This window comes from Hemicordylus capensis, chromosome 5 (assembly GCF_027244095.1).
Source record: "Hemicordylus capensis ecotype Gifberg chromosome 5, rHemCap1.1.pri, whole genome shotgun sequence".
Lineage (NCBI taxonomy): Eukaryota > Metazoa > Chordata > Lepidosauria > Squamata > Cordylidae > Hemicordylus > Hemicordylus capensis.
Genome location: NC_069661.1, coordinates 135380043 through 135407675, shown reverse-complemented (window position 1 = coordinate 135407675; position 27633 = coordinate 135380043). Strand labels below are relative to the sequence as shown.

General features: G+C 43.3%; 1 protein-coding gene across 14 annotated transcripts in view; it reads left to right on the top strand.

The window, feature by feature from the left end:
* Window positions 1-8660: 8660 nt before the first annotated feature.
* MPPED1 (metallophosphoesterase domain containing 1) overlaps window positions 8661-27633 on the top strand; it is a 191577-nt gene continuing 172604 nt past the window's right edge. For 4 of the 14 annotated variants that reach the window (XM_053257928.1, XM_053257926.1, XM_053257927.1 and 1 more), the window contains exon 1: window positions 8936-9176. In XM_053257928.1, coding sequence (XP_053113903.1) covers window positions 9143-9176 — 34 coding nt within the window. In that variant the 5' untranslated portion in view covers window positions 8936-9142. The other 10 variants (XM_053257919.1, XM_053257915.1, XM_053257917.1 and 7 more) reach the window with 10 other exon arrangements.

The window sequence follows — 27633 nt, the reverse complement described above, 5'->3', positions numbered from 1 at the left end:
GGAAATAGCATTACATACATACCTGGGTGGAGTTTTGACCTTATATGGGCATGATGACATCATGGTGCCATCTTTTAGATAGGGATTCTCAACGTTGGGTCCCCAGATGTTGTTGGACTTAAACTCCCATAATCCCCAGCCCCGGAGTCCTTTGGTTGGAGATTATGGGAGTTGAAGTCCAATAACATCTGGGGACCCAGCGTTGAGGATCCCTTTTCTAGATAATGTAACTTTAGGGGTGGAGTCTCCTCCTCCATCCCACCCCATACCCCCCCGAGAGGCATGGTTGGCTGACTATCAGGAGATGGCCACTCCTCCACAGAACAAACCCAGGCATGCTCAGAACATGTCCCATGAACCATGAGGTTTAACAACCACCTGGCATGCGGGGGCCAATAGGCAAAGGGTCCAGCCCTTCGTAGTCTGCTGTATCGCTGACTCATTCAGCTTCTCAAAATGTCTGCGGAATAGCCACATTTCTAAAAGGCAGCAGTTTTACTGGGCACTTGCTGGTGTGATCATGGAATATCCTCAGAGCCCCCTTGTGCCACAGACTACAACACAGCTGGATGTAATACCTAAGATAAGAAGACCAGCACCAATTCAGATGGTGAAAAACTATTTTCTCCAGCCAAAACCATGGCTGAGGAAGACCAGGAGGCTATGAAATTATGGCAAGATATCCTGGCTGCCATATCCACAGAGCCACAGGTAAATAGATTTTACATTGTAGTGTTGGTGTGTGGGGAATATAGGCATTTTAGAGAACAGTATAAGTGGAATTTAAAATGGGGCAATTTATTATTTTTAGGAGCCTGTTAAATCAGGTAATCTGTCTTGGCATGCAACCTCTAGCCTTGTGGAATCTATCAGCACCAACAAACTTGCATATTTGGTGTGGGAAAGACATTAAAATAAAGGTATTTTCTTTTCTTCCTAGAATCCCATCCCTGTGAAAACTAAGCAACTCTGTCCTGAACTCTGACATGCTCTCTGCAAAAGTGTAAAATGCCACATTTCGCAAAAGCCTACATCAAGGCATGCTCCTCAGGGTCACACAATACCCTATTTCATCCAATAACAATGCAAAAAATGGATGGGTGGACCCAATTCCAATTGGTCCATACATGTCAGTGGGTGGGTGAACCTCAAGGTCCAAGGGACATGTTCTGAGCATGCCTGGGTTTATTCTGTGGAGGACCTAGAAGGATGCCATTGTCAATGGTATCAAAAGCTGCTGCGAGGTCTAGGAGAATCAACAGTCACCTTCCCTCTGTCTATCTCCGGCATAGGTAATACACCAGAGCAACCAAGGCAGTTTCTATCTCATACCTGGGCTGGAAGCCAGTCTGGAAAGAATGGAAATGATCAGTTTCATCTAGCCCAGAGCTGAGACACCACCAGAAAAAGACACCAACATGCTGTGCGTGTGCATGTCTTCCCTTCAAAGCAATATTCCTTAATTATGTAAAGGCACTGTTTGTCTGAACAAACCAGCCCTGAATGGAAATTTTAGTGCTACTTAACATGCAGAGATGCAGAGTTTCTTTCTGTTCCTTTTGCATTGTGTCTATTAAATTCTAATTCATTGTTTCATTTTGTAAACAGCCTTAAGTCCAGTAGCAGAAAGGCAGTATATAAATGTAGGAAATAAAAAATAAAATATATGGTTGGCTTCCTTACAACAGCCTTAGCATGCGATGCCAGTAACAGGACATGATGGCTAACCATGCTGGATGATAACTGACCCTGTGTACACAAAACCAGGATGGGGACTGCTGGGTTGGCTTGCTAATGAGGTGAGGCAGCTGCCTCAGGCACCACCCTGGGCAGAGGAGGCAGATCAGTTGTCCCATGCCCCACTCCCACCACCTGCAGTCCCATCTGACCCACCACTTTTGCTGACACAATTGCCACCCCCAACCTGCTTTTCTGGTGGTGCCTCAGCCATCACTGTCCTCCTGCTCTCTGCCTATTCAAAAGGCTGCACGAAGGGAAGTTGCAGCAGCAGGAAGTGTGTTTTATCACTTCCTGCTGCTCCAACTTTTGTGTCCTCAACCTTTTGAAGACATAGAGAATAGGAGGATGGAGTGTGGGAGAGGAATGGCTATGGTTGTTTCTAGAACCACAAGGTAGGGTAGGGAGAAGCCCCTTGCAAAGGCACCATATGGGGAGGGAAGGTTGCTGGCAGCCTTCTCTCCTCACAGTAGCTGGATTTGGACATAACTGGGAATCAGAGGCAGAGCAGCCAGAGGTCCCCAAACCTGAGCGTCTGAATACAGGAAACCACAGTTCGGACCCTAACTCAAACCGAGGGCTCACTCACTGAACTCCAGTTTGAACCCTTAGTTTGATGTGAGGCTTGTTGCTCAGGCCGCCCGTTTGCAGCTGCCTCCATTATGTCCGAATTCAGTAATGGAGGTAGCCTTCCCTGGAACTGGAGTTGAGAGAAGGAAGCGTTTCCATGGACAGCCAGGAAAACAAAGAAATGGATCATAGAATAAATCAATCCAAAATTTCCACTCGAGGCACAAACAACCAGGCTCAAACTATCATACTTCGGACACATTATGCAAAACCCCAGCTCCCTTGAGAAGTACATAATGCTGGGGACAGTTGAAGGAAAGAGAAGAAGAGGACAACCAGCAGCAAGGTGGCTGGACTCGATTACGACAGCAATGAATGCACCACTGAGAGACCTTAAGGACCAAGTTGAAGACAGATCATCCTGGAGAGAATCTATCTATGTGGTCGCTAAGAGTCAACACTGACTTGACAATACTAATCAATCAATATCTGCATAAAGAGTCTTGTTCATCTTTACATTCTTGCAGATTCTGTTGATTGAATATTGGATCCTTTAGAGATAGAGGGGAGTATGGGTAAAGAAATATGTGGGATGGGAAATATGTTAAGTTTCATGTTGAAATGTTTCTGCTAATGCATATTTGCATAAATACACTTATTTAATATTATTACATTCTTGTGAGGTCAGTTGCTGTTTCTGTCCTCAAGAACTTACGTGTTAAAAATACTGTGTATGTTGTGCGTGTGCGTGTGTGTGTGTGTGTGTGGATAATGATTAACTTGCTGTGTGGTGGGGAGCTCCAAAGGGCTTTAGGTGATGATGTTTAACTTGCTGCTGTTCTTCCTGCCTGCTGTCCTGCTGCTGTTTGCGAAGCTTTGCCATCATTGCTACCAGTTCCTCCTGGCCGCCGCCTCCCACCACTGCTGCTTGCAGAGCTTTGCCGCCATTGCAGCCATGTCTCCCGCCTGCTGCCTTGCCACTGCTCTCAGCATCCTGCTGTCATTGCTGCCTCTCCACCACCCTGCAACTGTTTGTGGAGCTTTCCTTGCCACCATTGTCACTGCTCCCCCCCGGGCATTGTTGCTTGCGGAGCTTTGCCACCATTGCGGCCTCTTCTCTTGCTCTTTGCCGCTTGTGAGTTAGCTCATGTAGTGGTAAGTAGGGTTGTGCATTTTGTTTTTGTTTTCTGTTTTGTTTTTGGCCCAAATCCAAAACACCCCCATTTTGTTCTTTGTTCGAAATCAGCCAATCTGAAACACCCTGATTTTGTTCTTTGTTTGAAATTGCAAAATCCAAATCCAAAATGTTTTGGATTTAAAAAAAATGTCCCTGGGGTAAAACTAGTGGTTGGGAGTGGAAGTGCCCAATTGGTGGGATCTACCAACCAAATTCCAGAGGAATTGGGCAAAGGGCTGATTTTTGGTGAATTTTTGAAGTTTAAGATTTTCCCCATAGGGAATAATGGAGGTTTCAGCAAAATTATAGCTTCATGTCGGGGGTAAGGGGTGGCCCAGAGCAGAGTAGGGTGTGTGGTATTGCCCAGTGGGGGCAAGGAAGCTACCAGAATTATTTCAAAGGAATTGGGCAGAGGCCTGGTTTTTAGATATTTAATGGAGTCTACCCGTCTTTAAAGTTCTTCCCCATAGGGAATGATGGAGGTTTCAGCAGCCCCTTTGGGGGCATCGGGGTGGCCCAGAGTGAGTGGTGGTGTAGAGCACATAGGGTACCAACCACTGTCATGGGTTGCTAACCCTTGGGGTACTGGGTTCTGTTGTTTCTTAGATTTTTGAGTGTAGATTCTCTGGTAGCTTATGAGAATGGACATGTGGTTTGTAGTTGAAAATCTCATATGCTACCAGAAACAACAGAACCCAGCACCCCATGGGTTAGCAACCCAAGGGAGTGCTTGGCACCCTATGTGCACTACACCACCACTTGCTGCTGGCCACCCTAGTGCCCCCCTGGTGGAGTTATGGGACTGCTAAAACCTTCATTATTCCCTAGGTGGGGGGAACCTTAAAGTGTGTAAATTCCAACAATTCCTAAGAAATCAGCCCTTTGCCCTATTCCTTTGGAATCTCGGTTGTGATAGGCACCCTTTGGGGCACTGCCACCCAACCCACTGTTTTGCCCCTCAGGCCCCCTTTCTGCCCCAAATCTGTCCCCAAGACATGTAAACTTCAAAAATTCTCATAAAACCAGCCCTTTCCCCAATTTCTTTGGAATCTGGGTGGCAGCAGGCACCCATTAGGGGTTACCATAACCGCTGCTAACTTGGCAAAGAGGCACTTTTTAATGTGGTGATTCTCTTTAATTAGCAGGGGGAGAGCAACTGGCCCTATCCACCTCCAGTGACCGTTGCTGGTGTCTATCTTGTTTCTTTTTAGATTGTGAGCCCTTTGGGGACAGGGTTCCATCTTATTTATTTATTTATTTATTTATTTATTTATTTATTTATTTATTTATTATTCCTCTGTGTAAACCACCCTGAGCCATTTTTGGAAGGGCGGTGTAGAAATCAATCAATCAATCATTGGAGCACTACCACCTGACCCACTCTTCTATCCCCAAAGACCCCTTTTTGCCCTGAATCCACTCTAAATAACATCAACATCACACATCAACAACAACAGCAGAGCTTTGCAAAGAACCAGGCACATTTCCAAAAGTCATGCACATCCACATCCCCCCTCTCCCAGGAATGCAACTGATCTACACACAACAATGAAATGCACACTGCCCCACGCAGTGTGCACTCTGCCCCACTGGCTAATGAGGGTAAATTTTACCCTTAAATTTCCTTAAAAGGAATAAGGAGGCAATTGCCAGCAGATCAGCCCATGCTTTTGCTGGAAGGGCAGGAATTCAAACAGATGTCAAAACTCAAAATGGAGACTGAAGGAGAAATACTTTTCCTGATTGCAAAATGGAGTTCCAAAACAGCTTAAAGAACAAAACGTTTTGTATCTGAAACAGGGACATTTTGCTTCAGCTACAAAATTTTCTGTTTTGAGTATTGGGTGTTTTGTTCTGGCTACAAAACAACCAAAATGGCCTGTTTGGGGCACAAAACGTTTTGTATCTGAAACAAAATGCACACCCCTAGTGGTAAGGGGCTGAATGACCATTTCCCTCTCTCTGCCTTCAGACGTAACTTGGAAGCACAGGTCCAATGGACTTGCAGTTCCACACCCCCTTCCCCCGCTCTCTCTTCTGCATTCAGATGTTCTAAAGAGTTGCCTCTCTGCAGCCAGTGAGACTGGTGAGAGTCAGGGGAGCTAGCTGTGCAGGCTTTCTTCTATAGGACAGCCCACATAGCCAACCTGGCTGGAGTGAGAGAGGAGCTTCCTCCCTCAACCCCGGCTCCATGGGGCTGAAACTGTGTTCAGATGTAATGCTGGTGCTGCAGAACCAGAGTTGAGGGCACCCAAACTCATTTTGGGGAGGGAAACCATGGGTACCTTTTCACCTTCAGCTCCGGTTTCCCCAATTCATATTGTGGCAAATGAAACCAGAGGTGAAGGGACCTCCAGTTTCCTATTATGTCTGAATTCGGCCAAAGAGAAATGAGCCATTCAGCTTCTTACTAACATCTGAGCAAGCTGGAAAATGGAAGGCACACATGCACTTTGTGTCAGCATCTTCCCAGTGGGTGCTTGTGGGTGAGTGGCAGGGGCCAATGAAACCTTTTGCTGCCCATAGGCAGCCAAGGATTTTCTGCCCCCACTGCCGCAGTGAGGAGGGTAGGCACAGCCAGAGGCATAACTGGGGAAAACGGCGCCCAGGGCAAGCTCTGCCTCTGAAATTGCGCCCCCGCCCCCCCACATCATAACCCTATACCTGCGCCCTGGCCAGCGGGCGGCCTGACGGAGTCATCGTGTGCCCCCTGGGATGGCTTGTGGGGAGTGAGCGCGGTGGTGGCGGGCGGTGGCGGATCGCCGAGTACAGAGCGACGCCGAGGCCTGCTGTCTGGCCCGGCGTCGCTTCCCAACTGCGAGGCGGTGGCGGGCTGCGGCGGATCGCCGAGTACAGAGCGACGCCGAGGCCTGCCGTCTGGCCCGGCGTCGCTTCCCAACTGCGAGGCGCGCCTGCGCAGTTCATTCAAACTGTGCAGGCGCGCCTGTGCAGTTGGGGAGCGATGCCGCCACGCTGCACGCTCACTCCCCACAAGCCATCCCAGGGGGCACACAACGACTCCATCGGGCCGCCCGCCGGTCAGGGCACAGGTAGCGGCGGCGCCGCGAGCTGGCGGGCGTGCGGCTGTAAAAAAAAATTATTCAGGGATCGGGGGGGTCATGGCACTTTCTGGCGCCCCCCACGTGGCCCACCCAAGTGGTGCCCAGGGCACGTGCCCTGCCTGCCCCCCTATAGTTACGCGTCTGGGCACAGCAGAATTGGGCAGCAGCAGCTACAGCAGGGAGAGTTGTGCTGGAGGAGGAAGTTCCTCTGTTTACCTTAAAGCAGCGTCTGCTGCCTGCTGGGGCATGGAGGAACAACGAGGGAGAGCTCCTTCCAGCTCCCCTGCTCCCTCCCAAATGAGTGCACGACCCCAACGCAATCAAAACGGACTGTGTTGGAGGCCTGCACTCATTTGGGAAGGAGGAGGGGAGCTGGAAGGAGCTGTCCCTCTCTGTTCTTCCCCCAACACAACCCTCCCCACTGCAGCCACTGCCTCCTGATTCCACCACACTGACAGCGGTGGAAAGAAAAATGGGGAGACTTCCTTCCTCCTGCCACCCCTACCCAGCTATCTGTGGCAGTGGGGGTGGTAAAAGTCTTAATCTCTCACCACTGCCACACAGTGGTAGATTTAAAAGTTTAAAAAGCAACCCCCCCCCGTCCCAAGATTTGTTCTGTTCCCCCCGGATTTGCCACCATTGGCAATTGCCTCCCTTGCCTCTGCAGTAATCCGCCTATGGTGAGCAGGCAGATATGCTGTTTCCTCTCAGCCCATTAACCCACTCCCCACAAGAGATGGGGATAACATTACTGCGAGTGGCAGCAGTGGTGGAAGGAGGAGGCCAGGGGCAGTGACAGTGTGTGCAGAGGAGGTAGGAGGGAAAGGGAGCAAGGTTGTTGCTATAGTTGAGTGGATCTGGGTTCAAAGAACCCGCCCCCCTCAGTTCCTGAGGCCCCCCTGCTCTACTCCTCCCTATTTTCTTACCTCCCTCACTTCGAGGAGCCACTGGAGAGAGGGTGAACATGGCCCCCTCTTCCCTAGCTATGCCCCTGAGAGCGAAGAGGTGACTCCTGGGCTCTATATCCTTGAAATACAGGTGAAACTCGGAAAATTAGAATATTGTGCAAAAGTCCATTAATTTCAGTAATGCAAATTAAAAGGTGAAACTGATATATGAGACATTACATACGCATTACATGCAAAGCATTACATGCAAAGCGAGATAAGTCAAGCCTTAATTTGTTATAATTGTGATAATCATGGCGTACAGCTCATGAAAACCCCAAATCCACAATCTCAGAAAATTAGAATATTACATGGAACCAAGAAGACAAGGATTGAAGAATAGAACAATATCGGACCTCTGAAAAGTATAAGCATGCATATGTATTCAGTACTTGGTTTGGGCCCCTTTTGCAGCAATTACTGCCTCAATGCAGCGTGGCATGGATACTATCAGCCTGTGGCACTGATGAGGTATTATGGAAGACCAGGATGCTTCATTAGCGGCCTTCAGCAATTCTGCATTGTTTGGTCTCATGTCTCTCATCCTTCTCTTGGCAATGCCCCATAGATTCTCTATGGGGTCAGGTCAGGCGAGTTTGCTGGCCAATCAAGCACAGTACACTGTATACTTTTCAGAGCTCCGATATTGTTCTATTCTTCAATCCTTGTCTTCTTGGCTCCATGTAATATTCTAATTTTCTGAGATTGTGGATTTGGGGTTTTCATGAGCTGTACGCCATGATCATCACAATTATAACAAATTAAGGCTTGACTTATCTCGCTTTGCATGTAATGCGTCTGTCTCATATATCTGTTTCACCTTTTAATTTGCATTACTGAAATTAATGGACTTTTGCACGATATTCTAATTTTCCGAGTTTCACCTGTAAGTATAGATTGTGTAGAGCGGGGTAGAGGGGAACGCAGGAGAAGCTTGTGGGTTAAACTCGCAGCTTTTTGATGGGAAAAGGCCTGTGTGTGGATCGAAGAAAGGGAGGAAATTGGCTGTCCTTACAGAAACCTCACTGATTTCTGATCCCATTTATTGCTGTACATTCCGCTATTCAGCGCCTCCCACCCCCGGCCCGGTGGGATGCGGGTTGAAGAGAGGAGACTGCTTGCTGGTAGCTCTTTCTCCTTGCCTAGTCCTCTTGGCAGCCTTAAAGCATGGCCAAGGTGCTGAGAAGAGCCTGCCAGGAAGCAGCCTCCTCTTCGCAACCGGCGCCCCTTTAAATACTAGGGGGTGAGCCGCTAGGCGGGATTTACAGTTTGCCTCAGGCCAGGAGAAAATCTGGGGTCGCTCATCTCGAAGTGTGAAGCAGCCTGCGAGGACGTAATGTTGTGTATCGGCCCTAGAAACCACGTACACTTGGGGGATCCTTATTGTCCCCTTTTGAGCTCCCCCCCGCCTCAGTTGACTGGAATCAAGGATGTGTGTAATAGGGCTCTTTTCTTCCTATCCCCTTTCCAAGCAGCTGGGGAACGAGACGTTGCCGTGTGTGTGTCGGGAGGAATGGGGGTGTTAGCTGCCTGAGCCCCCCCAAAGGAGGTAGGGGCGAAGGCGGAGAAGGGGGAGGGAAGACACGGAGCTGGGCTGCCAGAGATGATTGCTTGCTTTAAAAGAAGAAAAAGATATAGCTGTGCTATCGATGCGTGCCTTTCACAGCGGACTCTGCGAGAAGAGTGAGTATAGAGACGGGGAAGATTTCCCTTACTTAGAGCCAGCGTCTTTCGGGCTGGGGGACAACAGGGAATAGAGATATTGTCGCTGTTGGCTTTCCCTGGTTGCGGAAAATGGTAGTGAAACGAACAATCTAGGTTCAAGGCTAGCTGTGTGCCTATTTGAGATTGATGGGGGAAGAGGCTGGGCTGCGGCCCTGGAACCCCACCCCCGCGTCTGGGAACCAAGCTTTCTTTCAACAACAACACTGCTGCGTTAAATAATAATAAAAATTATAATATGGGAAAACCCCAAAGCGAAAGTGCGAGTGTTTGTGTGCATGAGGTGGTAATAAGAAGCTGCCGCCAGTAAAGCAGGAGGAAAGGCTGCAGCGGCTCTGAGAAGCCAGGTCTGTTCCTTCTTGCCTGCTGAAGGATCTTAATATTACTTTAAGCTGCTTGTTTAAGTCTCCTTGGTCTTCGCCCTCGATCTCGGAGCCTGTTTACTTGCTTGCAGGGGTTGTTGTTTGAAAGGTAAGGCTGCCTCGCTATCACACGTTTCCAGCCTTTGCTGGCTAGTGTGTGTGGTTCTCTGCGGTTTTCTTTCTTTCCGTTTCTTCTTTCTAGATTTTTCTTCGTGGCTTGTTTTAAGCTTGCAAAAATAGCGAGCCACCTGGGGAAGTTAAAGGAAATCTTTTGCACATGTGCGCCCTGTCCTAATGCATCCCCTTTGGAAGTTACTTTTGTTTGCAGAGTTCCAGTGGAGGCTCCTCAGGGCAAAAGAGGCATTACATGCCCGCTGTGGCAGTCACATCCGCGCTGAATCTTTATTCCATTGCTTTCAAACAGGTTGACCGAGGGCTATTTCAGTTTTATGTGGTGGTTTTCCCTCTCCCCCAGCCTTATTTTGTCTTTCTCTCTTTAAAATATGCCTTTCTTATCCTAATTAAATGACCATTGTGGGTTATCTGGACTTTGTCCTCTGAGTTTGCTTTTGTCTGTGTAAAAACTTGTTTTAAACTGGAAGATTCTCTTTCATGCTGATCTTCTACACTGGTTGGCATATTGAGAATTACTCAAAGTAGTTCCAGTGAAATTAAAAGGATGCTGAACTTACCCTTTTAATTTAAGTGGAACTACTTTGGGTAATTTTCCTCAGTATGCCAATCAAACAAAACAAACACCCAGTCCTCCACTTTTTAGTTCCAGAGTATGTGCACATGTGTGCGTGTTTTATTTTTATACTATAAGAAATGTTTAAGTAATGTATTGGAAATTGGTTTCAACCTTTATTAAATAAATTTTCTTCCTGACCCTTCTAGCTGTAGAGCTGAATCTAACAAGAAAAAGAGATATCTGGCCCCATTTTAAGTAAAGTTAGTCATGACTAAAACTGTAGTCCCATTGACACTTAGAAAGACCTGTTGGTGCTTATATCTGGCATAAAATTGGGCTGCACATCTCATTGAAACCAATGGAATACATTAGTTATTTCACTGCTGTTAACTGGTTTGCAGCCTGGTTCTCTGAAGATTTACTTAGAAGTTAGTCCTACTGAGTTCAATGAGATATGCTTTCAGATATGTGTACATAGGATGGCAGCCTCTGCACATGGCTAAACTTAACTTGACTGAGGCCTTGTAGATTAGGCCATTGCTATTGAATTTGTACTAATGGTGTTTGCCTCTGTTCTGCATTTTACTGCAGTTACAATTGAGAACAGAAATATGTAATCAACTCGGAATAAAGCAAAATTAGTGCAGAAGTCCAAAGCACCCTAGGATTAATAGCAGATTATTTTAGCGTCCTCACTCTTCCAGAGAAGAGTACAACAGGATATCCCACTTGCATTGAAGAGCCATTTTGGTTTAGATTATAGCAAAGGACTAATCCATGAATGTAGGTAAACATTGAAGATATGGAAAACACAAATGTTAAATTGTGGTTAATACATTTCTGAAATGGCTTATCCTGAAGTACATTAAGAATGATTCAAAAGGTCTTTTCAGTATGCTTTTAAAGTACTGTTTTGTGTGTGTGTGTGTGGTCTCATAATATTAAATCGTTTGGGGAAAATGCTAGGGACTATATTAAAGCTCAATACTCTGCATAAAACTGTAGGATGTAATGCACCCTGGAATCATGAATGTGTTATGCTTTTGGACACATTGTAAATGAATGCATGCTATTATTAAAAATGCTTTTGTCTTAATATATATTTTAAAAAATCTTACTTAGCTTGGTTCCATATATGCTGTGAAATATATGGTAGATGGTCATGTATCCATGAAATTCTAATGATACATCTAAAATATGCTCTCCAGATCTGTTTTATTATCTTACATTACAGGCAACTTTGATTAAAATGCAACCTGAACACTTCTACCTGCAGGGAATGTGTATATAAGTAAATACACTGCATATTCATGTGTATAGATTTTCATTCTCTCTCTTGCTCTTATTTTAACAAGTGTCTTGGAAAATTGTGTAAAAGATGTTAGTAATCCTATTTGTAGTGTGATTATTGGCCATAAAAAGTTGATATTGATTCCCTTAGTAGCAGTTATTAATCAGGAAATCATTTTCCAGAGATGATGAGACCCGATCTTATATACAGGTAACGTCATCATTTGTAGCAGTGTCGACATGGTTTATCTTTGTAGTTTAAATCAGTGTATTTGCTGGAAGAGATTGATTTCAATGTAAAGAAAGTCAGTAGTCCTGCTGTAATAGAATTACCTTGTAAAGAACATTACATTTGTCACATGTGGAAAGTAGGTTTTCTAGCATATAATTATTTTGTTGAGCAAAATCTGTTTCATTGACTGTCAGAAAGACAGGACATAAATGTAATAAGGCACAACAGTTATGGAAATAATTATTCTAGATATCCATTTCAATAAGTGTACTGTACGTACTTCCTTTGTTTAATTGTGTTTGTCCAACTGAAATATTTATAGCTAGTCTCCAATAGATGAGGCATCCAGCATACGTCAAGAGAATACATTGGTATCCTCATATACATGATACCAGTGTCAATTTTGTTTAGATTGTGAGCTGCCTGAACAGGAATGTGTTCATCTTGCTTTTTGTAAGTAGCGTAGTATACCATTAGCATTATAACAATTAATAATCTGTTATAAATGTGTCATATGATGATAATACAGGATGTAAAACTAGCTAGTGCCAACTTTTTATTCTTGCTGAATCATATTTTGACAGTCTTGTGATGGAAGGCCAAATTCTGAACAGAACTAGTGCATAAAATAGCTTTTAAATGAAATTATTTCCTTGAAGCCTTTTACTACCTGCTCTGACATTTCAAACATGGTGTAATTTACAGGTAGACAACGTGGAGTGAGTTTATATTCAAAATAAGCACGCATACTTGAAAGTCTGTTTATAGCTGACTAGTATAGGCTCCTGTTTAGGCTTCTGGCCACATTACTGTTACAATGATGTGTGAAAATCTGAATGCAAATCAATCTAACTCTGGTCATGAAGTCCTCCCCATCCTTCTCCATCACATCTGCAGGGAAGGGGAGAGGAAGAGACCTTGACTGGCAGATCAATACTGCTTTTCCTAGTCCTGCTGATTAAGGATACATTCAGAATCAGTTGTATTTGAACTACAGGGAAGTAGATTTAGGTTAAACATTAGTAACGCTCACTGAAATAGCAGTTAAATAATGTTGTAAATTGTCTAAATATGTAATAGAGCCTTTTCTTGGAAGTTTTCATTAAAATCTTTGATAGGCACATATCAATAAAGCTTATCTCAGGAAATTGTGTGTTAGCTCTGAGTGGAATTATAGATTAAAGTAGGAGTAGGAAACCTTAGTTCTCAGCTATTGCTGAACTATTGCTTCCCACATTCCCAGCCATAATAAATTACATCTGGGGATTATGGGAGTTGTAGTCAACAACATCTGGGAATCTCTGTTAGAGGGAACACTGTGCCCATCTCTGCATTAAATGATCCATTGCTTCCTTTTCATTTCTCTTTCTGAAGTAAGGCAAGTGAATTGTGGAGGGAACATTATTGATAGCTAGAGCAAGGAGGGAATGAGGTTAGGAATGAAGGCCTTTTAAATTTGAATTTTAAAACTGACTTTAAAATCTTCTGATATCTTGTATATTTTATATTTTTGATGTTTTGTGATTTCATGTGTTATGTGTTTTCACTCGCTGTTTTATTGCTGTGTTGTGAGCCACCCAGAGACCAATTTGTTATGGGTCAGCTAACAAAGATTTTACTTAATTAATTAATTTATTAAGGACTGCTGCAGGTCAGGGGAAAGATTTATGTTCTTGAAGGATTCTGAACTCTACAGATTGGATTGGACTGCTCTGGGATGTTAGGAGTGTGAGGAAATGGTGAGAGGAGAGCTGGGGGTACACGTGGTTTTGAAAAAAATAATCTAAAGACTAGCAAGATACAGCCTCAAAAGCTTGGGTGTCATTGAAACCAGGAACAGCTTTTACCTTTGGTTGTTCCTTTTGATTGAAAATAAAACTTTTACGTGGTGTGTACCTCATAGGTAAATATTTTTGGTTAAGTTATTTTTAGCATAAATACCTAAACTAATTATTCATTAAAATCACAAGTCTTCATTTCAGATATTATCTAACCAGATTACAAATAAAATTATGGTTGAGATTATATCTATTGTTCAATTTTTATACTGCCTACTGATTTTATGATATTATTATCCTAAGGTGGTTTCCAAAAGATAAAATACAATAAAAATAATTTAAAAACGTAAAACCAGTTAAACAGTAAAAACCATAGCACCAAAAATAAAATAAAATAAAAACCATAAAATAGACAACTAAAGCAGGAGAACTTTTTAAAAAGACTTTAAGGGGTAAAAGCTAGGGGAGTGCACAAAACTGTTTTGCCTGGTTTGGTTCAATACCAGACTCAAACCAAACCGGGCATGTTCGGTCCCCCCGCTACCAAAAATATACCTGGCTTGGCTTGAATTCTAGCCTGTTTGGGGGTTCTAAGCTTAAATATATAGATTTAAAAACTTTTAACACTCACTGCCAGATCTTGGTCAGTGCAGCCGCCACGTGGGGGTGTGTGTGTGTCTCTGCTATCTCCCCCTCCCCATGCCGGCATTCTAAAAAGGGTCTGTTCAGCCCATTTTCGGTCTGTTCCAGCCCTTCCTCTGGTAGTAGTGGCCATTTTGGAGGCTAATGCACAATGGGCCTTTGCATGGCTTGATCATGAATGTTAAAAGTAATAAAATAAAAAATATTTTTCAAAATGTAGAACCAGAGCCAGCTCGTAGTCGAGCTGAACCGGGCCCAGTTTGATGGTGAACCGGCTTGACCTCGAGCCAGTTTGCACATCCCTAGTAAAAGCCTGAACAAATAAAAGTCATTAGTTAGTTTTTTATTTGATTTCTATACCGCCCTTCCAAAAATGGGTCAGGTTGGTTTACACAGATAAATAATAAATAAATAAGATGGATCCCTGTCCCCAGAGGGCTCACAATCTAAAATGAAACACAAGATAGACACCAGCAACAGTCACTGGAGGTACTGTGCTGGGGGTGGATATGGCCAGTTACTCTCTCCCTGCTAAAGAAAGAGAATCACCATGTTAAAAGGTGCCAAATTAGTTGTTTTTTAAAAGCAGCCTCAGTTGTCAAAAAGTGGACATTCACTGGGAGAGCAATACAGAGCCTGCAGCCAACAACAAAGAAGGCCCTGTCCCATGTGTACAGCAATTTAGCCTAATGATTTTATGATATTATTTAATATGATTTCATGTTAACTAAATGGTAAAACTAAAGGGCTTACAAAAAATTATGTGTTGGAAAAAGTAATCCCTGCGCCATAGAGACATACATTTTGGCTGCTGCACAGCAGGAATTCCTGATGGCCAGTGCTTACTGATAGTCAGTGCTTACAGTGCTAATTACTGATTTGGCAGCAGGGCAGGGAGAGGTCTATTCTAAACAGGTAACTGACACTCTCAAATGTCAGTGAAGTCACATGCAGAAATCTATTTTTGTTCTACACTGGTTCAAGCTGATACTCTACACATTCATAGGCTCCCCACCCTAAATTAAGGGGTCAATCAAGGCACGTGTGCATCTTCACCACCCTTTGCAGGTATGTTGCTCCCTGTATAGGAGTTTCCTGCCACTGACATCCTTCTCCATCAGCAGCCCTCCCACAAGCAGAAGGACTAATCACAAAATACCTGTAGGATGGGACTCTAAGCATCTAGTCCCCACCCCCACCCCTCTGCTTTAGTAATCTCAGTGGCTTACATGGTGTTCCAAGTGATCTCCAGTCATGGCACTGATTAGGTTCGTGTTGCCTCTGTGTTGGAATAAAATGTGTTCCTAAGACCATTTTGTGGGCTCGAACTATATGTGGTATGCTCTTATACTTGAGATTGCTTTAATGAATTCAGCAGAGTGTTTTGCTTGTTGAAGAGATTCGTAGGACTAATGAAAGATCTCTGGAGATTTACTGATAAATGTAACCCCTCCTTCTGAAGTTTCTCGTATAAAAATGAATATTGTTTCTAAAGAAGGAAAAAGAGTTAAGGTAAAATTGGTTTGTTAACTGTCTAGAGATCTTTATCAGGTGGTATATAAATGTATTAAATAAAATAATAGTGTGACTCTGTGGATAATTTGGTGGGGAAATTTAAAGCAGTGCTAAAAATGCTATTGTTCCTCAACTGTATGTGCTTGTCTTGTCTGTGTAAGTAGAATATTACTATGTATCAAATATTTCAAATGTAGAGAGAAGAAAAAGTGGTGTTATGTGCCTGTATTTAATTTCAGAATTAAAGGAATAGATGAGCACACTTTATGTTGAATTTATATGGTCCAGTGGGTGGAACTTTTAATAATTTTAGAACAAAATTAAATCGATGAAGAATCAGTAATTTATAACAAAATCATAATTCAAAATAGAACATATAATCATAGTTCAAAATGGAACTTTGTAAAAGGTATTTAAGTGACTAATGCTTTAAATCATTGCTGATCATTGGTTTATTAAAGGAAGTATGAATATTTTTGTTTGGTTACAGCATTTATCTTCATAGCTGTCTGCCTGACAGTTGACAAAGACTTTTGGCACTTGAAAGACTTAAAAGTGTTGCTGTGGCTTGGACACACTTTATCAGGTGCTACACAATTCTTTGTGGGGTTTTTTTTTGTGGGGGGGGCTATATCAGGTTAACATGGCTGTCTTTCTGGAACTCATAGTTTAAAACAATATCATTTTATTGTTTTCCCATGTATGTTGCTTTTTGTTAAAACTGCAAATAAATGCATTAGAAGGCATAGTTTTAAAAGGCAGCAAGATTCATTTTGTGTTTAAAATTCATTTTACAAATGCTTCAACTACTGCTTAAAATAACTAGTGTAATTATTCTTCTGTGTGACTAATAGAAACTAATTGAATAATGATTTTTTGTGCTTTATTACCATATAAAGATTTACACATGAAAAAATTGTACAAGACAAAGAACATACATATAAAATGCTGTAGCAGATAATGCAAAAACAGTCATCTGTTATAACAGGATTAAGCTTTTAAAAATCAATTTATACAAATCTAATCTCATTCTCATGGGAACAGTATAAAGAGACCAGGCATCATGACATACTCTGATCTCTTTCACCACTGCTCAGATGTGCATATTATATAAATTTTGTCATTTCTGCAAAATGCCAGGTTTGGGGCAGCCAGCATTTCGGCCACTCCTGAATTTGTCACTTACTGCCTATAAGTACCCTTATGATGGTTAACAAGTTTGAAACCATTTCATTATGCTTGAAATGTGCAAATTCTTCCATTTGGCCCAATGGACAAACAATGTAGTGTATATTCCATTCATATATACTAAGACTTTTCCAAAATTTTAGGACATAGCCACCAACTGTGGGGGGGGGGATCACATTTGACTGTATCTCCAGATGTTCTAGTTAGAATTAGAAGTTTATTTTATTTATTTATTTATTTATTTATTAGATTTATATACCGCCCTTCCGATACGGCTCAGGGCGGTTCGCAACATGATAAAAACAATTAAAAACAAATTAACAATTAAAATCAAACTATTAGTTAGTTAACATTACTATAAACAGTTAGTTAACATTACTATAAACAGGCATGGACCCACCAATAAAATGTTGCTTTACATCCCTGTGTTACCTGAGCCCGTGGCTGATCATGATGAGAAAACACAAGTTAGCACCCAAGATAGGAGTCCCTGCTCTAACTTGGGTTTTACTTCAAGTGCAAATTTTATTTTTTCTGTTTTTGGGGTGGGGCAGTGGCATTGTGTGTGGGGGCACTGGAACTCAGTTGCAGCTCCTAAAGCTTCAAGAGTTAATGTAAAAAGGCAGGGCTCTTCAGTTTTGTGTAGCACCTACAAAGTAGGCTAAGGCACATTTCTTCTGTTAAGTCTAATTGTGCTTATCTGAACCTCCAGTGTGCCCATAAAGCTGGGCAGTTCCCATAAAGCAGGAGAAATTTCCTCAGGACATGCCCACCAACAACTGGGAGGGCAATACTTCATAACAATTCTGTCAAATCGCTCCCCTTTCAGAAGAAGAACAGGGTTACCTGACTAGTGAGGAAGCCACAGCTTTTCTCCTCCAGAAGCAGAACAGGTTGTTCAAGCTGAGACACTTCCTGCTCTTTTTGCTGCAGCCTTCCTCTTCACTCTTTCTCACCGTTGAATCCCATTAGCTTCACCTACCTGCTAGTGTTAACTGTCTAGGCTCATGAAGATTCTGTCCCATTGACTAACATGTGAGCAGTGTTGGGTTGTTGTCATTTTTTAATGGCCCCATTAGATTCTCCCCCCGCCCACACATTTAGATATTTGTAAAATTGACATATCTGCTGGTTACCCTGAGCAGTGTTCCCTCTAAGACACACGAGCTCACACATTTTTTGATGTCAGCTCAGTTAATTTTAGATCCCACTCAGGTTGAGCTGCAAGGTCCCACTCTGAATGCATGTGAGCACACACTGCCTTAATACTGCTCCCCAGAACAAAACTCATTCCGCACACAGATGATAAAAAATAGAGATAACACTGACCCTGAGTCTGCCAGTACCTCCCACTTTGCCACAGGCACTCTTTGTCGATAAGGATCATAACATTTCCAACTCTTTGGGAAATAGTATCGATCTTACAAAACTGGCAATGCCCTAAGGTGCCCATTTTAACTTGTATGCTTGTACAGTCTAGAATATGATAATAGCTTTAGAAATGATGAGGTTCCATGCACCCACACTTTGCCCTGGTCTTTCAGTTGGACATAGAGCTGGGGAGGGATTCACCCAGGCAGACATTTAACAGGTTCAGCTTCTGTAATCACTTCCTAGAGATGCCCCTGATGAATTTCTTCCTGATGCATCTCTGATCAAGTCAATATGTGGCTACATGGAGCCTCATTTCTAAAGCCATTATCATATACCAGACTGTACAAAGTCTTTACAGCTTATATGGTGTGGAAGTTAAGGTGGGCACCGACTCTGCCCATGGTGCACATGTGTCCAACAAAAGGGTGGGCAGAGCACTGCTCTCCTCAGTTCCTTTCTGACCGCTGACTAGTATGTATGCCTACAAAGGTTATTCTGCTTTGGCTGGGGTCTGCTGCCTCAGCCTTTCAGATAAGAGAGAGTTTTTCTAACTATTTTTCTTGTGAAAGAATATCGTTGCTTTCTTTGTCAGACAGTTTTCATGACAGAAAGAAAGAAAAAAAACATTCAAGTGGTACAGGAAATGAACTGCCACTTTCCCCTCTTCAGATCGGCCTGCTGTGTCTTCTCTGTCTAGGAGAAGAACATAACATGGAGAATTGTAATATTTGTCAAGAGTTTTCTAAGGAAACACACAAAATTAGGCTTTTGAGGCTCAAGGAGTATCCCTACTCGGGATACCCTGAGTCCTAGATCCAGTCACCCTCCGACTGATTCCGGCATTGAAGGAGAAAGTGCTGAAGCCTTCTTCCCTGACTCCGAAAGAAGTCAAACCAGGATGGGCTAAATCTGATATGAAATGGCATGCCGATTCTTCATCTACTGCTTCAACGTATGTAGCCCCCAAGAAAGCAAAGGTGGACTCGGCATCTAAGACCTTGAGGTCAGGAAAATTCCATGATGTTGAAACAGTCAGCACCAGGAAAATCTTTGAAATCAAAGCACCCGAAACCCACGCTGTTAATATCGATGCCTTCACAACCAAAAGAAGTACTAATATAGAACAAGTTGATGTCGGAAAACATGTTGCTGTCCTTGGTACTATGGTTTACGATTGCAAAGCTGAAAATTGTACCTATCAAGGAACCACAACATGAGGGGATGCTGACTCTTGACTCCCTGACGACCAGACACTCGCTGTTGATGATGACTGAAGTACCTCCATGTAATATCTTGGCTCTGCCTTCAAAGGCGAATGTGGCCCTGTCTCAGGGTGTTTATCCATTCTCTCCAACCCATCCCAGTATCATCAACCTCAGCAATACTGAGGATGTTGTTGAAATCCCGAGGACCTCGTCTTTTTCTTCTGTCACACATGGCTGTCTGATGGAAGGAGAGAGACATAATTTGATGAAGTGGAAAACCTGAGAAGCCCTGGAGTGCACACTCATATAGTCCTACGTACCCTACTTCATCCCAATGGTACCACCAAGAAGGGGGCGACTGCCTGTCAGGGCAAGTCCTTTTTCCTTCAACACCTCATTCACTCTTTGAGGGTTACGTGCATACTGATTGCTATGTTGAATCTCTATGCATAATGTGTTGTGCTGACCCCAAAAAGGATGAGGGCATCTTTTTATGCCCCCCAAAACTCCATGACTCAAGGGCAGCGATGCATACAGTCACCTTGGGCTCATCTTTCTTACATACAACTCACGCTACGATATCAGTGGAAACTGACCCAGTCTCCTCTTGCACTGACCACTCTGTCGGATCCACCACATCCAGTGGTACCAATACTTCCACCTGTACAGCCTATTCTGCCAGTTCAACCGGTTTTGATACCCCCTGAAAATACTCTGCAAGGTACCCCATCATTTGGTGAACCATCCCCCATTCCTGAGGACCCTGCACTGGATTCAGACACTGACTCACAAATAACTGGTTCACCTAAGGAAGAACATAAGAATTATCACTTCTTGATCAATGAAATGATCAAGACCTTGGGCCTCAGCCTCAAATAGGTCACTGAGAACATTGAGGATCCTTCCCAACCTACCGCCTTGCCTATGCTGCCAGTGCTTATACAAGCTTCTAAGCAAGCCTGGAAGAAACCTTCTACTGGAAGAAACCCACTTCAAGATGACTTGAAAATATGTACAAAGTCCATGAAGAGGGCTGCGAATACCTCTTTACATACCCGCAACCCAATTCACTGGTAGTAAACAATTCCTCCTATGGCACCCTATGTGCACTACACCACCACTCGCTCTGGGCCACCCCAGCACCCCCCAAGTGCACTTATGGGGCTGCTAGAAGCTCCATAATACCTTATGAGGAAAAACCTTAAAGACGCATAAACTTCAACAATTCACCAAAAATCAGCCCTCTGCCCAAATCCTTTGAAAAAATTCAGGTAGCTTCCTTGCCCCTACCCAGCACTACCACCAACCCCACTACCCGGCACTACCACCAACCCCACTACCACTAGGCCACCCCTTTCCCCCTGACGTGAAGCAATACACCCTCCATTATACCTAATGGGGGGAAACCTTAAAAACGCGTAAACTTCAGGAATTCACCAAAAATCAGCCCTCTGCCCAATCCCCCTGAAATTTGGGTGGTAGCCTCCACCCATTGGGCACTACTACCCCACCCCACTATTTTGCCCCTGGGACCCATTTTTAAATCCGAATCTATTCAGATTTGGATTAATTTGGATCTGAATCGAATCAGGGGTGATTCGGATGGGCCATATTCGGATACAAAACAGAACAGGGGTGTTTCGGTTTGGATCCGAATCGAAACACCAAAAATCCAAATTGCACACCCCTAGTGCGCACACGCAAAAGGCTTCCTGAAGCCTTTTGCTGCCAGAGGGGGAAGGGGCGGCAGAGAGGTATCCTGCTGCCCCATATGCTTGATAAACAGATGCGCGGCGGGAGACAAGCGGAGGGAGGGATGGGTACACCCTCCCCCGCCCTTAAAGGGACCCCCACCCCAGTGCCAGACCGCAGCTCCACGGTTCCGTGCACATCCCTACTGGTCTGTGCTTTACTCATGGCTTGTACAGTTATTTTCCCCTCTCTGTGTGTGTGTGTGTGTGTGTGTGTGTGTGTGTGTGTGTGGTGTGCTTGTGTTTTGATCCTGCTGTGTTAGATGCAAATGTACACACTACTGTAGTTCTGTTAAGCAGCATAAAGCAACCGTTGTTTTCCATATTTCTCTGTGTTTCTGCTGATGAGCAATCATTACCTACAAATCTACAATTTGCCAGTTATTGCTAAGGCACCTGCCTAGTCCTGGTGACGGGTGGAGCCACAGGTAGTGAGGGGTGCAGCCAATTGTGGGCAGCTGTGGAGGTGGCTCCACAGTTCTAGTATAGAATAGTAAAGAGAAAGAAAATGCGCTCTCTCTCTCTCTCTCTCTCTCTCTCTATATATATATATATATATCCCTAAAAATAAATAAAAACTGTGGTGAAAAAATGCACCAACACTTTGACCACTTGTTTTAGGAGGTAAAAACTTAAACAGCCTTTTTGCAGCAAAAATCTCTGTCATTTTGCACCAAACTTGTAGGGGTAGTGTCCTTTCCCCCCTAGTTGATGTGTACAGGATTTCAGTGGGATTGGGTTGGTAAGCAATAGAATGTTCAGGGCTTATAATAGTGCAGTATTGAAACACTCCTCAACTATACTGGCATGACTGTGCCTGTATAATGTAACATTCATAACAACTAAATTCACTTTTAAAGCATTCAAAACCCCAAATGGCTTGAAAATGTTAGTGCTTACGCTTGTAGCTTCTGAATAATAATCCGTAATGCTGCTGTCCTTGTAGAATTTACAGGAACAGGGAGGGAAACAGAAATCTTAAGTGATACTATAGATTGGAATTTAAAATGTCCCTAAGGACTCTGTTTTGCTTTCAGGATGCTTATTTAATTCTCAGTGGCAGTAATGGCAGATACAGGCTTACAAGTGCATGTTTCAGTGCTAAACATAGTTTGAACTTAAAATCACACTTTAAGGTTCCTTTATTTCCATTTTCAGTTTGGGCTTAAAGGCAAAGAGTATACCTTACATTTTCATGGTGTATTTAGTCATCAAAAAACTGTTGGTTAAAGATGAGTTAAGTTGCTTGATATTTTCATTCATGCTCTAAAAATTATCGAAACCTCAAGTTAAGATATTGTCAAGCTCCCAAGTACCCAGCTCACAGGACCACAGCAAACACCTGCTTCTTCTCATAAGCCTCAGAGGCAGGGGCATAGCTAGGTTGGAGTGGGCCCTGAGACAAGATTCTTAAATGCCCCCCCCCCAGTTTTTTTTAACATGACTTCAAAAGGAAGATCGGGTAGGCGCTGGGTGGGGGAGAGCCTCTGAGGGGCCCCCCCAAGGGTGGACAGAACTCAGAATGAGGTTAGAATATATATAGCCCTAAAAAGAACTGACACCCAGGGAGTGTCAGGGCAGGAGGCGGCAGTCCTATTGAGTTCAATGGGGCTGGCTCCCAGGTAAGATAAGTGGGCATGGAATTGCAACCTTCCTTGCCCTCCTACCTAACGGTTGTGGAAAGCTGCTTGAGTTGGAAAAAGCGTTGGCTTGCTCGCTTGGAAGCCCCGAAGCCCCGCCAACCACTCCCCAACCATGCCTAAATATCTCCTTTCCTCAAGTGCGATTTACCTGCTCTGCAATCCAGCAAGCCAAGCTGCTTCCTCCAGTGCTGCCAAAAGCTATTTGAAAGACACAGCATGTCAACAAACAGCAAACGTTAAGTTTGCGTCGAACCTGGTTTCTATATGTCTGTAATGCAAACGAGGCGGGTGGTTTAGTATCACCCGTGAGTAAACACGCCTTAGGCGATTCCCTCCCCACTGTCCACAAAAGGAAGATCGGGTAGGCGCCGGGTGGAGACAAACAACAAGCAAATAGCGGGCAGCGCCAGAACAAGGAGGATAATTTTTTTTTAATGATTTCAAAAGGGTGGGGGAGAGCCTCTGAGGGGGCCCCCCCAAGGCGGGGGGCCCCGAGACAACGGCCTCCCCCTGCCTAATTGTAGTTATGCCCCTGCTCAGAGGTTTCAGGGTTACACCACCAGAAAGGAGGTTAGTTTCAATCACGCCACCTCTACTAGTGCTCCCTTCTAGTTATTCCGAGTCATGGGCACATCAGCACATTTGCTCCTCGGTTAGTGACCCCTCATCATTGACCTGTTCACTCTTATATAGTTCCTGACAGTTCTGGCAATTATCATGAGATTTCAGCTGAAAACTAGATCTCATTCTGAAATCTTGCAAGACCTCAATACCTTTTGATAGAGTAGCAGCTGCTCTCAGACAGGGCCATTCTGGAGGTTGGCCAACTGCAGCTTCACTGCTACTGCCATCAAATCGAGCAGCTACACAGGGCAAGTGGCATGATGACTGGGCACTTCCCCGTACTGGAATAAGCTTGCCCATATTTCCCCACCCCATGCCCATCATGTTCCCGATTGACATCCATCTTAACTTCTACACCAAATAAGCTGAAAAACGTTTAGTGTCTCTTATATTATGCTGGCTTTAGAAATGAGGCTCCATGCAGCCCAATCACTTTTAGAGATTCCCCTGATGAATTTCTGTCTGATGTATCTCTACAAGGCACAGTGTTTCACCAATTATCACCTGTATACTGATGGTCCAGTCAGAAATTCAACAAGTCCGCAATCCAGCCACAATCTCTTCTTACACATGTGCCTGTTAGAATTTTATTTGATGGATTTCCACAAGACACAGTTCTTCCCTCTAATACTATGTACCATAGTAAATGTCTAAGCAGAAATTCAATAAATAGAACAGTTTCTCATATCATTCCTTCATTAAGTCATTCTCCCTCTTTCCTTCAGGCTGCTGCCAATGCAAGGACTTTATTGGTCCTCAATATGAATGAAGGAAAGAGGGCAGATGGGACTCTTCATGGTGGCTTTGTGCCCTGTGTTTAACTATATTTTACTCCTTGCCAATTCAGAACAATAAGATGGGGAGCATTGCCTGATTGCCTTAGAATACGCTGACACATTTCCTCTACTAAAGGAGCAAAAACATCTATTTTAGATAGGAACATATTTGTGAATTATCCTCCATCCTTTATTTGGCTTAGATCTGAATGGACTAGCTGTTGCTTAAGGTGTTCTGCTATCCTTCCATTTGTAGATAAAGATGCCACCTCAGTTTGCTTTGTTCTTGAACATGTTCAAATATATTCATAGTGTATTAAGTGGCTTTATTTTATTTATTTATTTATTTATTTATTTATTTATTTTTGCATTTATATACCGCCTTTCATTAAAAAGATAACCCCAAGGCGGTTTACAAAAGTTAAAAACATACAATAAAAACACAATAAAAACATCATGTTAAAAGTACAAAAACATATAAAAACAGGCATAAAAACAACACAACAAATACAACAAATAGAAACACAGAGAAGCCGCAGTAGAAAACAATCATGTAAAAGCCTGGGTAAAAAGCCAAGTCTTTAAAAGCTTTCTAAAAGCCGTGATGGAGTCCGAGGAACGAATGGCCACTGGGAGAGCATTCCAGAGTCTTTGAGTTCCACAGATCAATTTTTAAAATAAATGGCAATGACTATGCAATCTTTTCTCTTTGTAAATATGCTATTAATATATCACATTTCAGGTTTGGATAAAATTCCGCTTAAGTGCTTGAAAGAGTCAAATACTTCATCCAGCTGTCCTTCCAGCTGCTGTTACCAGTTTTGGCTGAAGTGTGCGAAATTGATGTCAGCCTAGAAAACATTCCATGACTGAAACTATCCATTGGAAGCAGTCCAGGTTATTTGAGGTGACATTTTTGGGAAATCAATGTGCCTTGTAGAGATACATCAGCAGAAATGAATCAGGCATCTCTTGGAAGTGAAAGTGGAAGCTGCACCTGTTGAATTTGCACCTGATGATGCATCCCTCCTCAGAAAAAACAAAGTATGGCTGTATGGAGCCTCATTTCTAAAGCCAGCATAACATATGAGATTGTAAACTTCTTTACAGCCTATTTGGTGCTGAAGTTAAGGTGGGCACCTTAACTTGTAATTCCCATGATTTTTAGAGCACGAGTGAAAATGAAAAGTATTTTAACTCTTCTAAACCAAAGGTTTTTGCATGACTGAATTTCCAGGTTTGTAAAAATAAACATAAACAAACTAGGCACTAGGGATGTGTAGAACAAGTTAAATCATGAACCAGGCCATTTTGGGCAGTTCAATCACCAACTGCTTCGAACCAACTGGTTCATTGAACTGATCAGCCCAGCTGAAGGATTTTGCAGAGCCTAGTGCCTAGACTTTGCAAGAGAGTAGTGTGTGAAGTTACAGAGCCTAGTGTTTAATCAGATGATTACTTTTTTCTTACATTCCCTCCAGTGTTATCTTTAATTTTTTTAATGTGTGTGTGGAATGAGTTTTGTTCTGGTCAGCATTATCAAGGCAGTGTGTGCGCACAGGTATTCAGAGTGGGACTTCCTGATTCAACCTGAGCAGGATCTAAAACTAACTGACTGGACATAAAAGACCATGTGAGCACGTGCGCACGCTTTAGAGGGATCCCCTCCCAGTGCCTGGAATGTGATGAATTGCACAGAGATGGCCATGGTGGGAGAGGCTAGGGGGACGCTACATTTTCATCAGGATTGGAGCATCCAGTGAACAGCGCTAGTAGCCCATGCTTGTTTTCTAGTGTTTAAGGATCAACTTTAAAACTGCTGTATCTCAGCCACTTTATGTCAGATCTGCACCAGATTTAAAGAACCAGTGTCACCTAGCTGATGTCTACAAACATTCAGGCAGATTAGAGGACAGTTTGGATTTTGTCACCAATTGACTGATCAGGCCTTATTATTTGAAACAACCCTTCATCTTAACTGTACTTGCACTACAGCGCCATTAGGAAATGTTTTCTGCTAGGACTTTTCTACACAGAAGCTCCCTCTGAAGTTCCAGGATGGATTTTCCTTTCTACAGGAAAAAATGCTCATTTTGATCAGTATTTTATTGGAGGGACTAGTGTTTTATACCTTGTTTGATAGAAGTTACTACCCATGCGTCTTCAGATTAATAGCATTACAACCCTCAGTGCCTGGGCACAGAATTTACCTTCAAATTCACAGAATTTACCTTCAGATTCACAGAATTTACCTTCAGATTCACAGAATACCATCACCACTTTGGTACCACAAGATTTCTTTCTTAAAAATCTGACAACACATTATTGTTAAGCAATATTTTAATTCTATTTCAGGCATAGTTAGCAACACCCACTCAGCCCAAAATAGGTATCAGGATTCAAACTGTAAATTTTCCAACATTTTGTGTTGATTAAAATGGTTGGCTTACCAAATACTATGATCACTCAAAACCATAAAATAGCATCCTCAAACCATAAAATAGCACTTCCACATGTTGAAACATGAACATTTTTGTACTCCCTGCAACTAAAATGAAGTCACACAGTCCCACCCCGCTCAATACACAAATAAATGAAATTAATGGCCCCAGTAACAGTGGCAGTGTGAACCTGTCTTGTGATTACTACAGCAGTAATTGAGGATGCAAGAAGCAAGCAACAAACTTCTTCAACCCACCCCCCGAAATAACAAAAGTTGGTGAAAAAAGTGGTTTCAGGCAGAAATCTCTCCCAGCCCTACCTGGAGATTCTGCCAGGGATCAAACCTGGGACCTTTGCATGCATGTCCTATGGTGGATAGTGTCAGGACAACCTAAGACAAGGAATACCCACTGAAATGCACTGTATCTTTCCAAATGGTCAAGGAATGCATTGAATTTCTGAATGGCCATTTGGAAATTCCATGCATTCCTATGGCTATTTGGAAGGAACCGGTGCATTTCAGTAGGCATTCCCTGTCATTCCAGTACATTCCAATACATTCCCTAGGGTCTACATGATCCGTCCTGTAACAGAAATTACCCCCTACCCCATTATTGCATCTATCTAAGTGAGGGACTTGGCCGTTGGGATGGGGTGGGTATGGGGCATGGCTGTTAGGGTGGATATGTGGCTATGGGGACTGAGCACCTGCACTTCTGAATTGGAGATTACACCCTTGCTGATAGCTTCCAGATAGTGCTCTCAATAGTTCGCTTCGCTCTGTTAAAGAATAGCTTTATAGAGCTGTGAAAGTTAATGGAAATGATGCAGAGACAGAAGGTGAAACATGAACTTGTGAATTAAGTTGGCTCTCATTCATTAATTTCTCAAACCAGCATGGATGT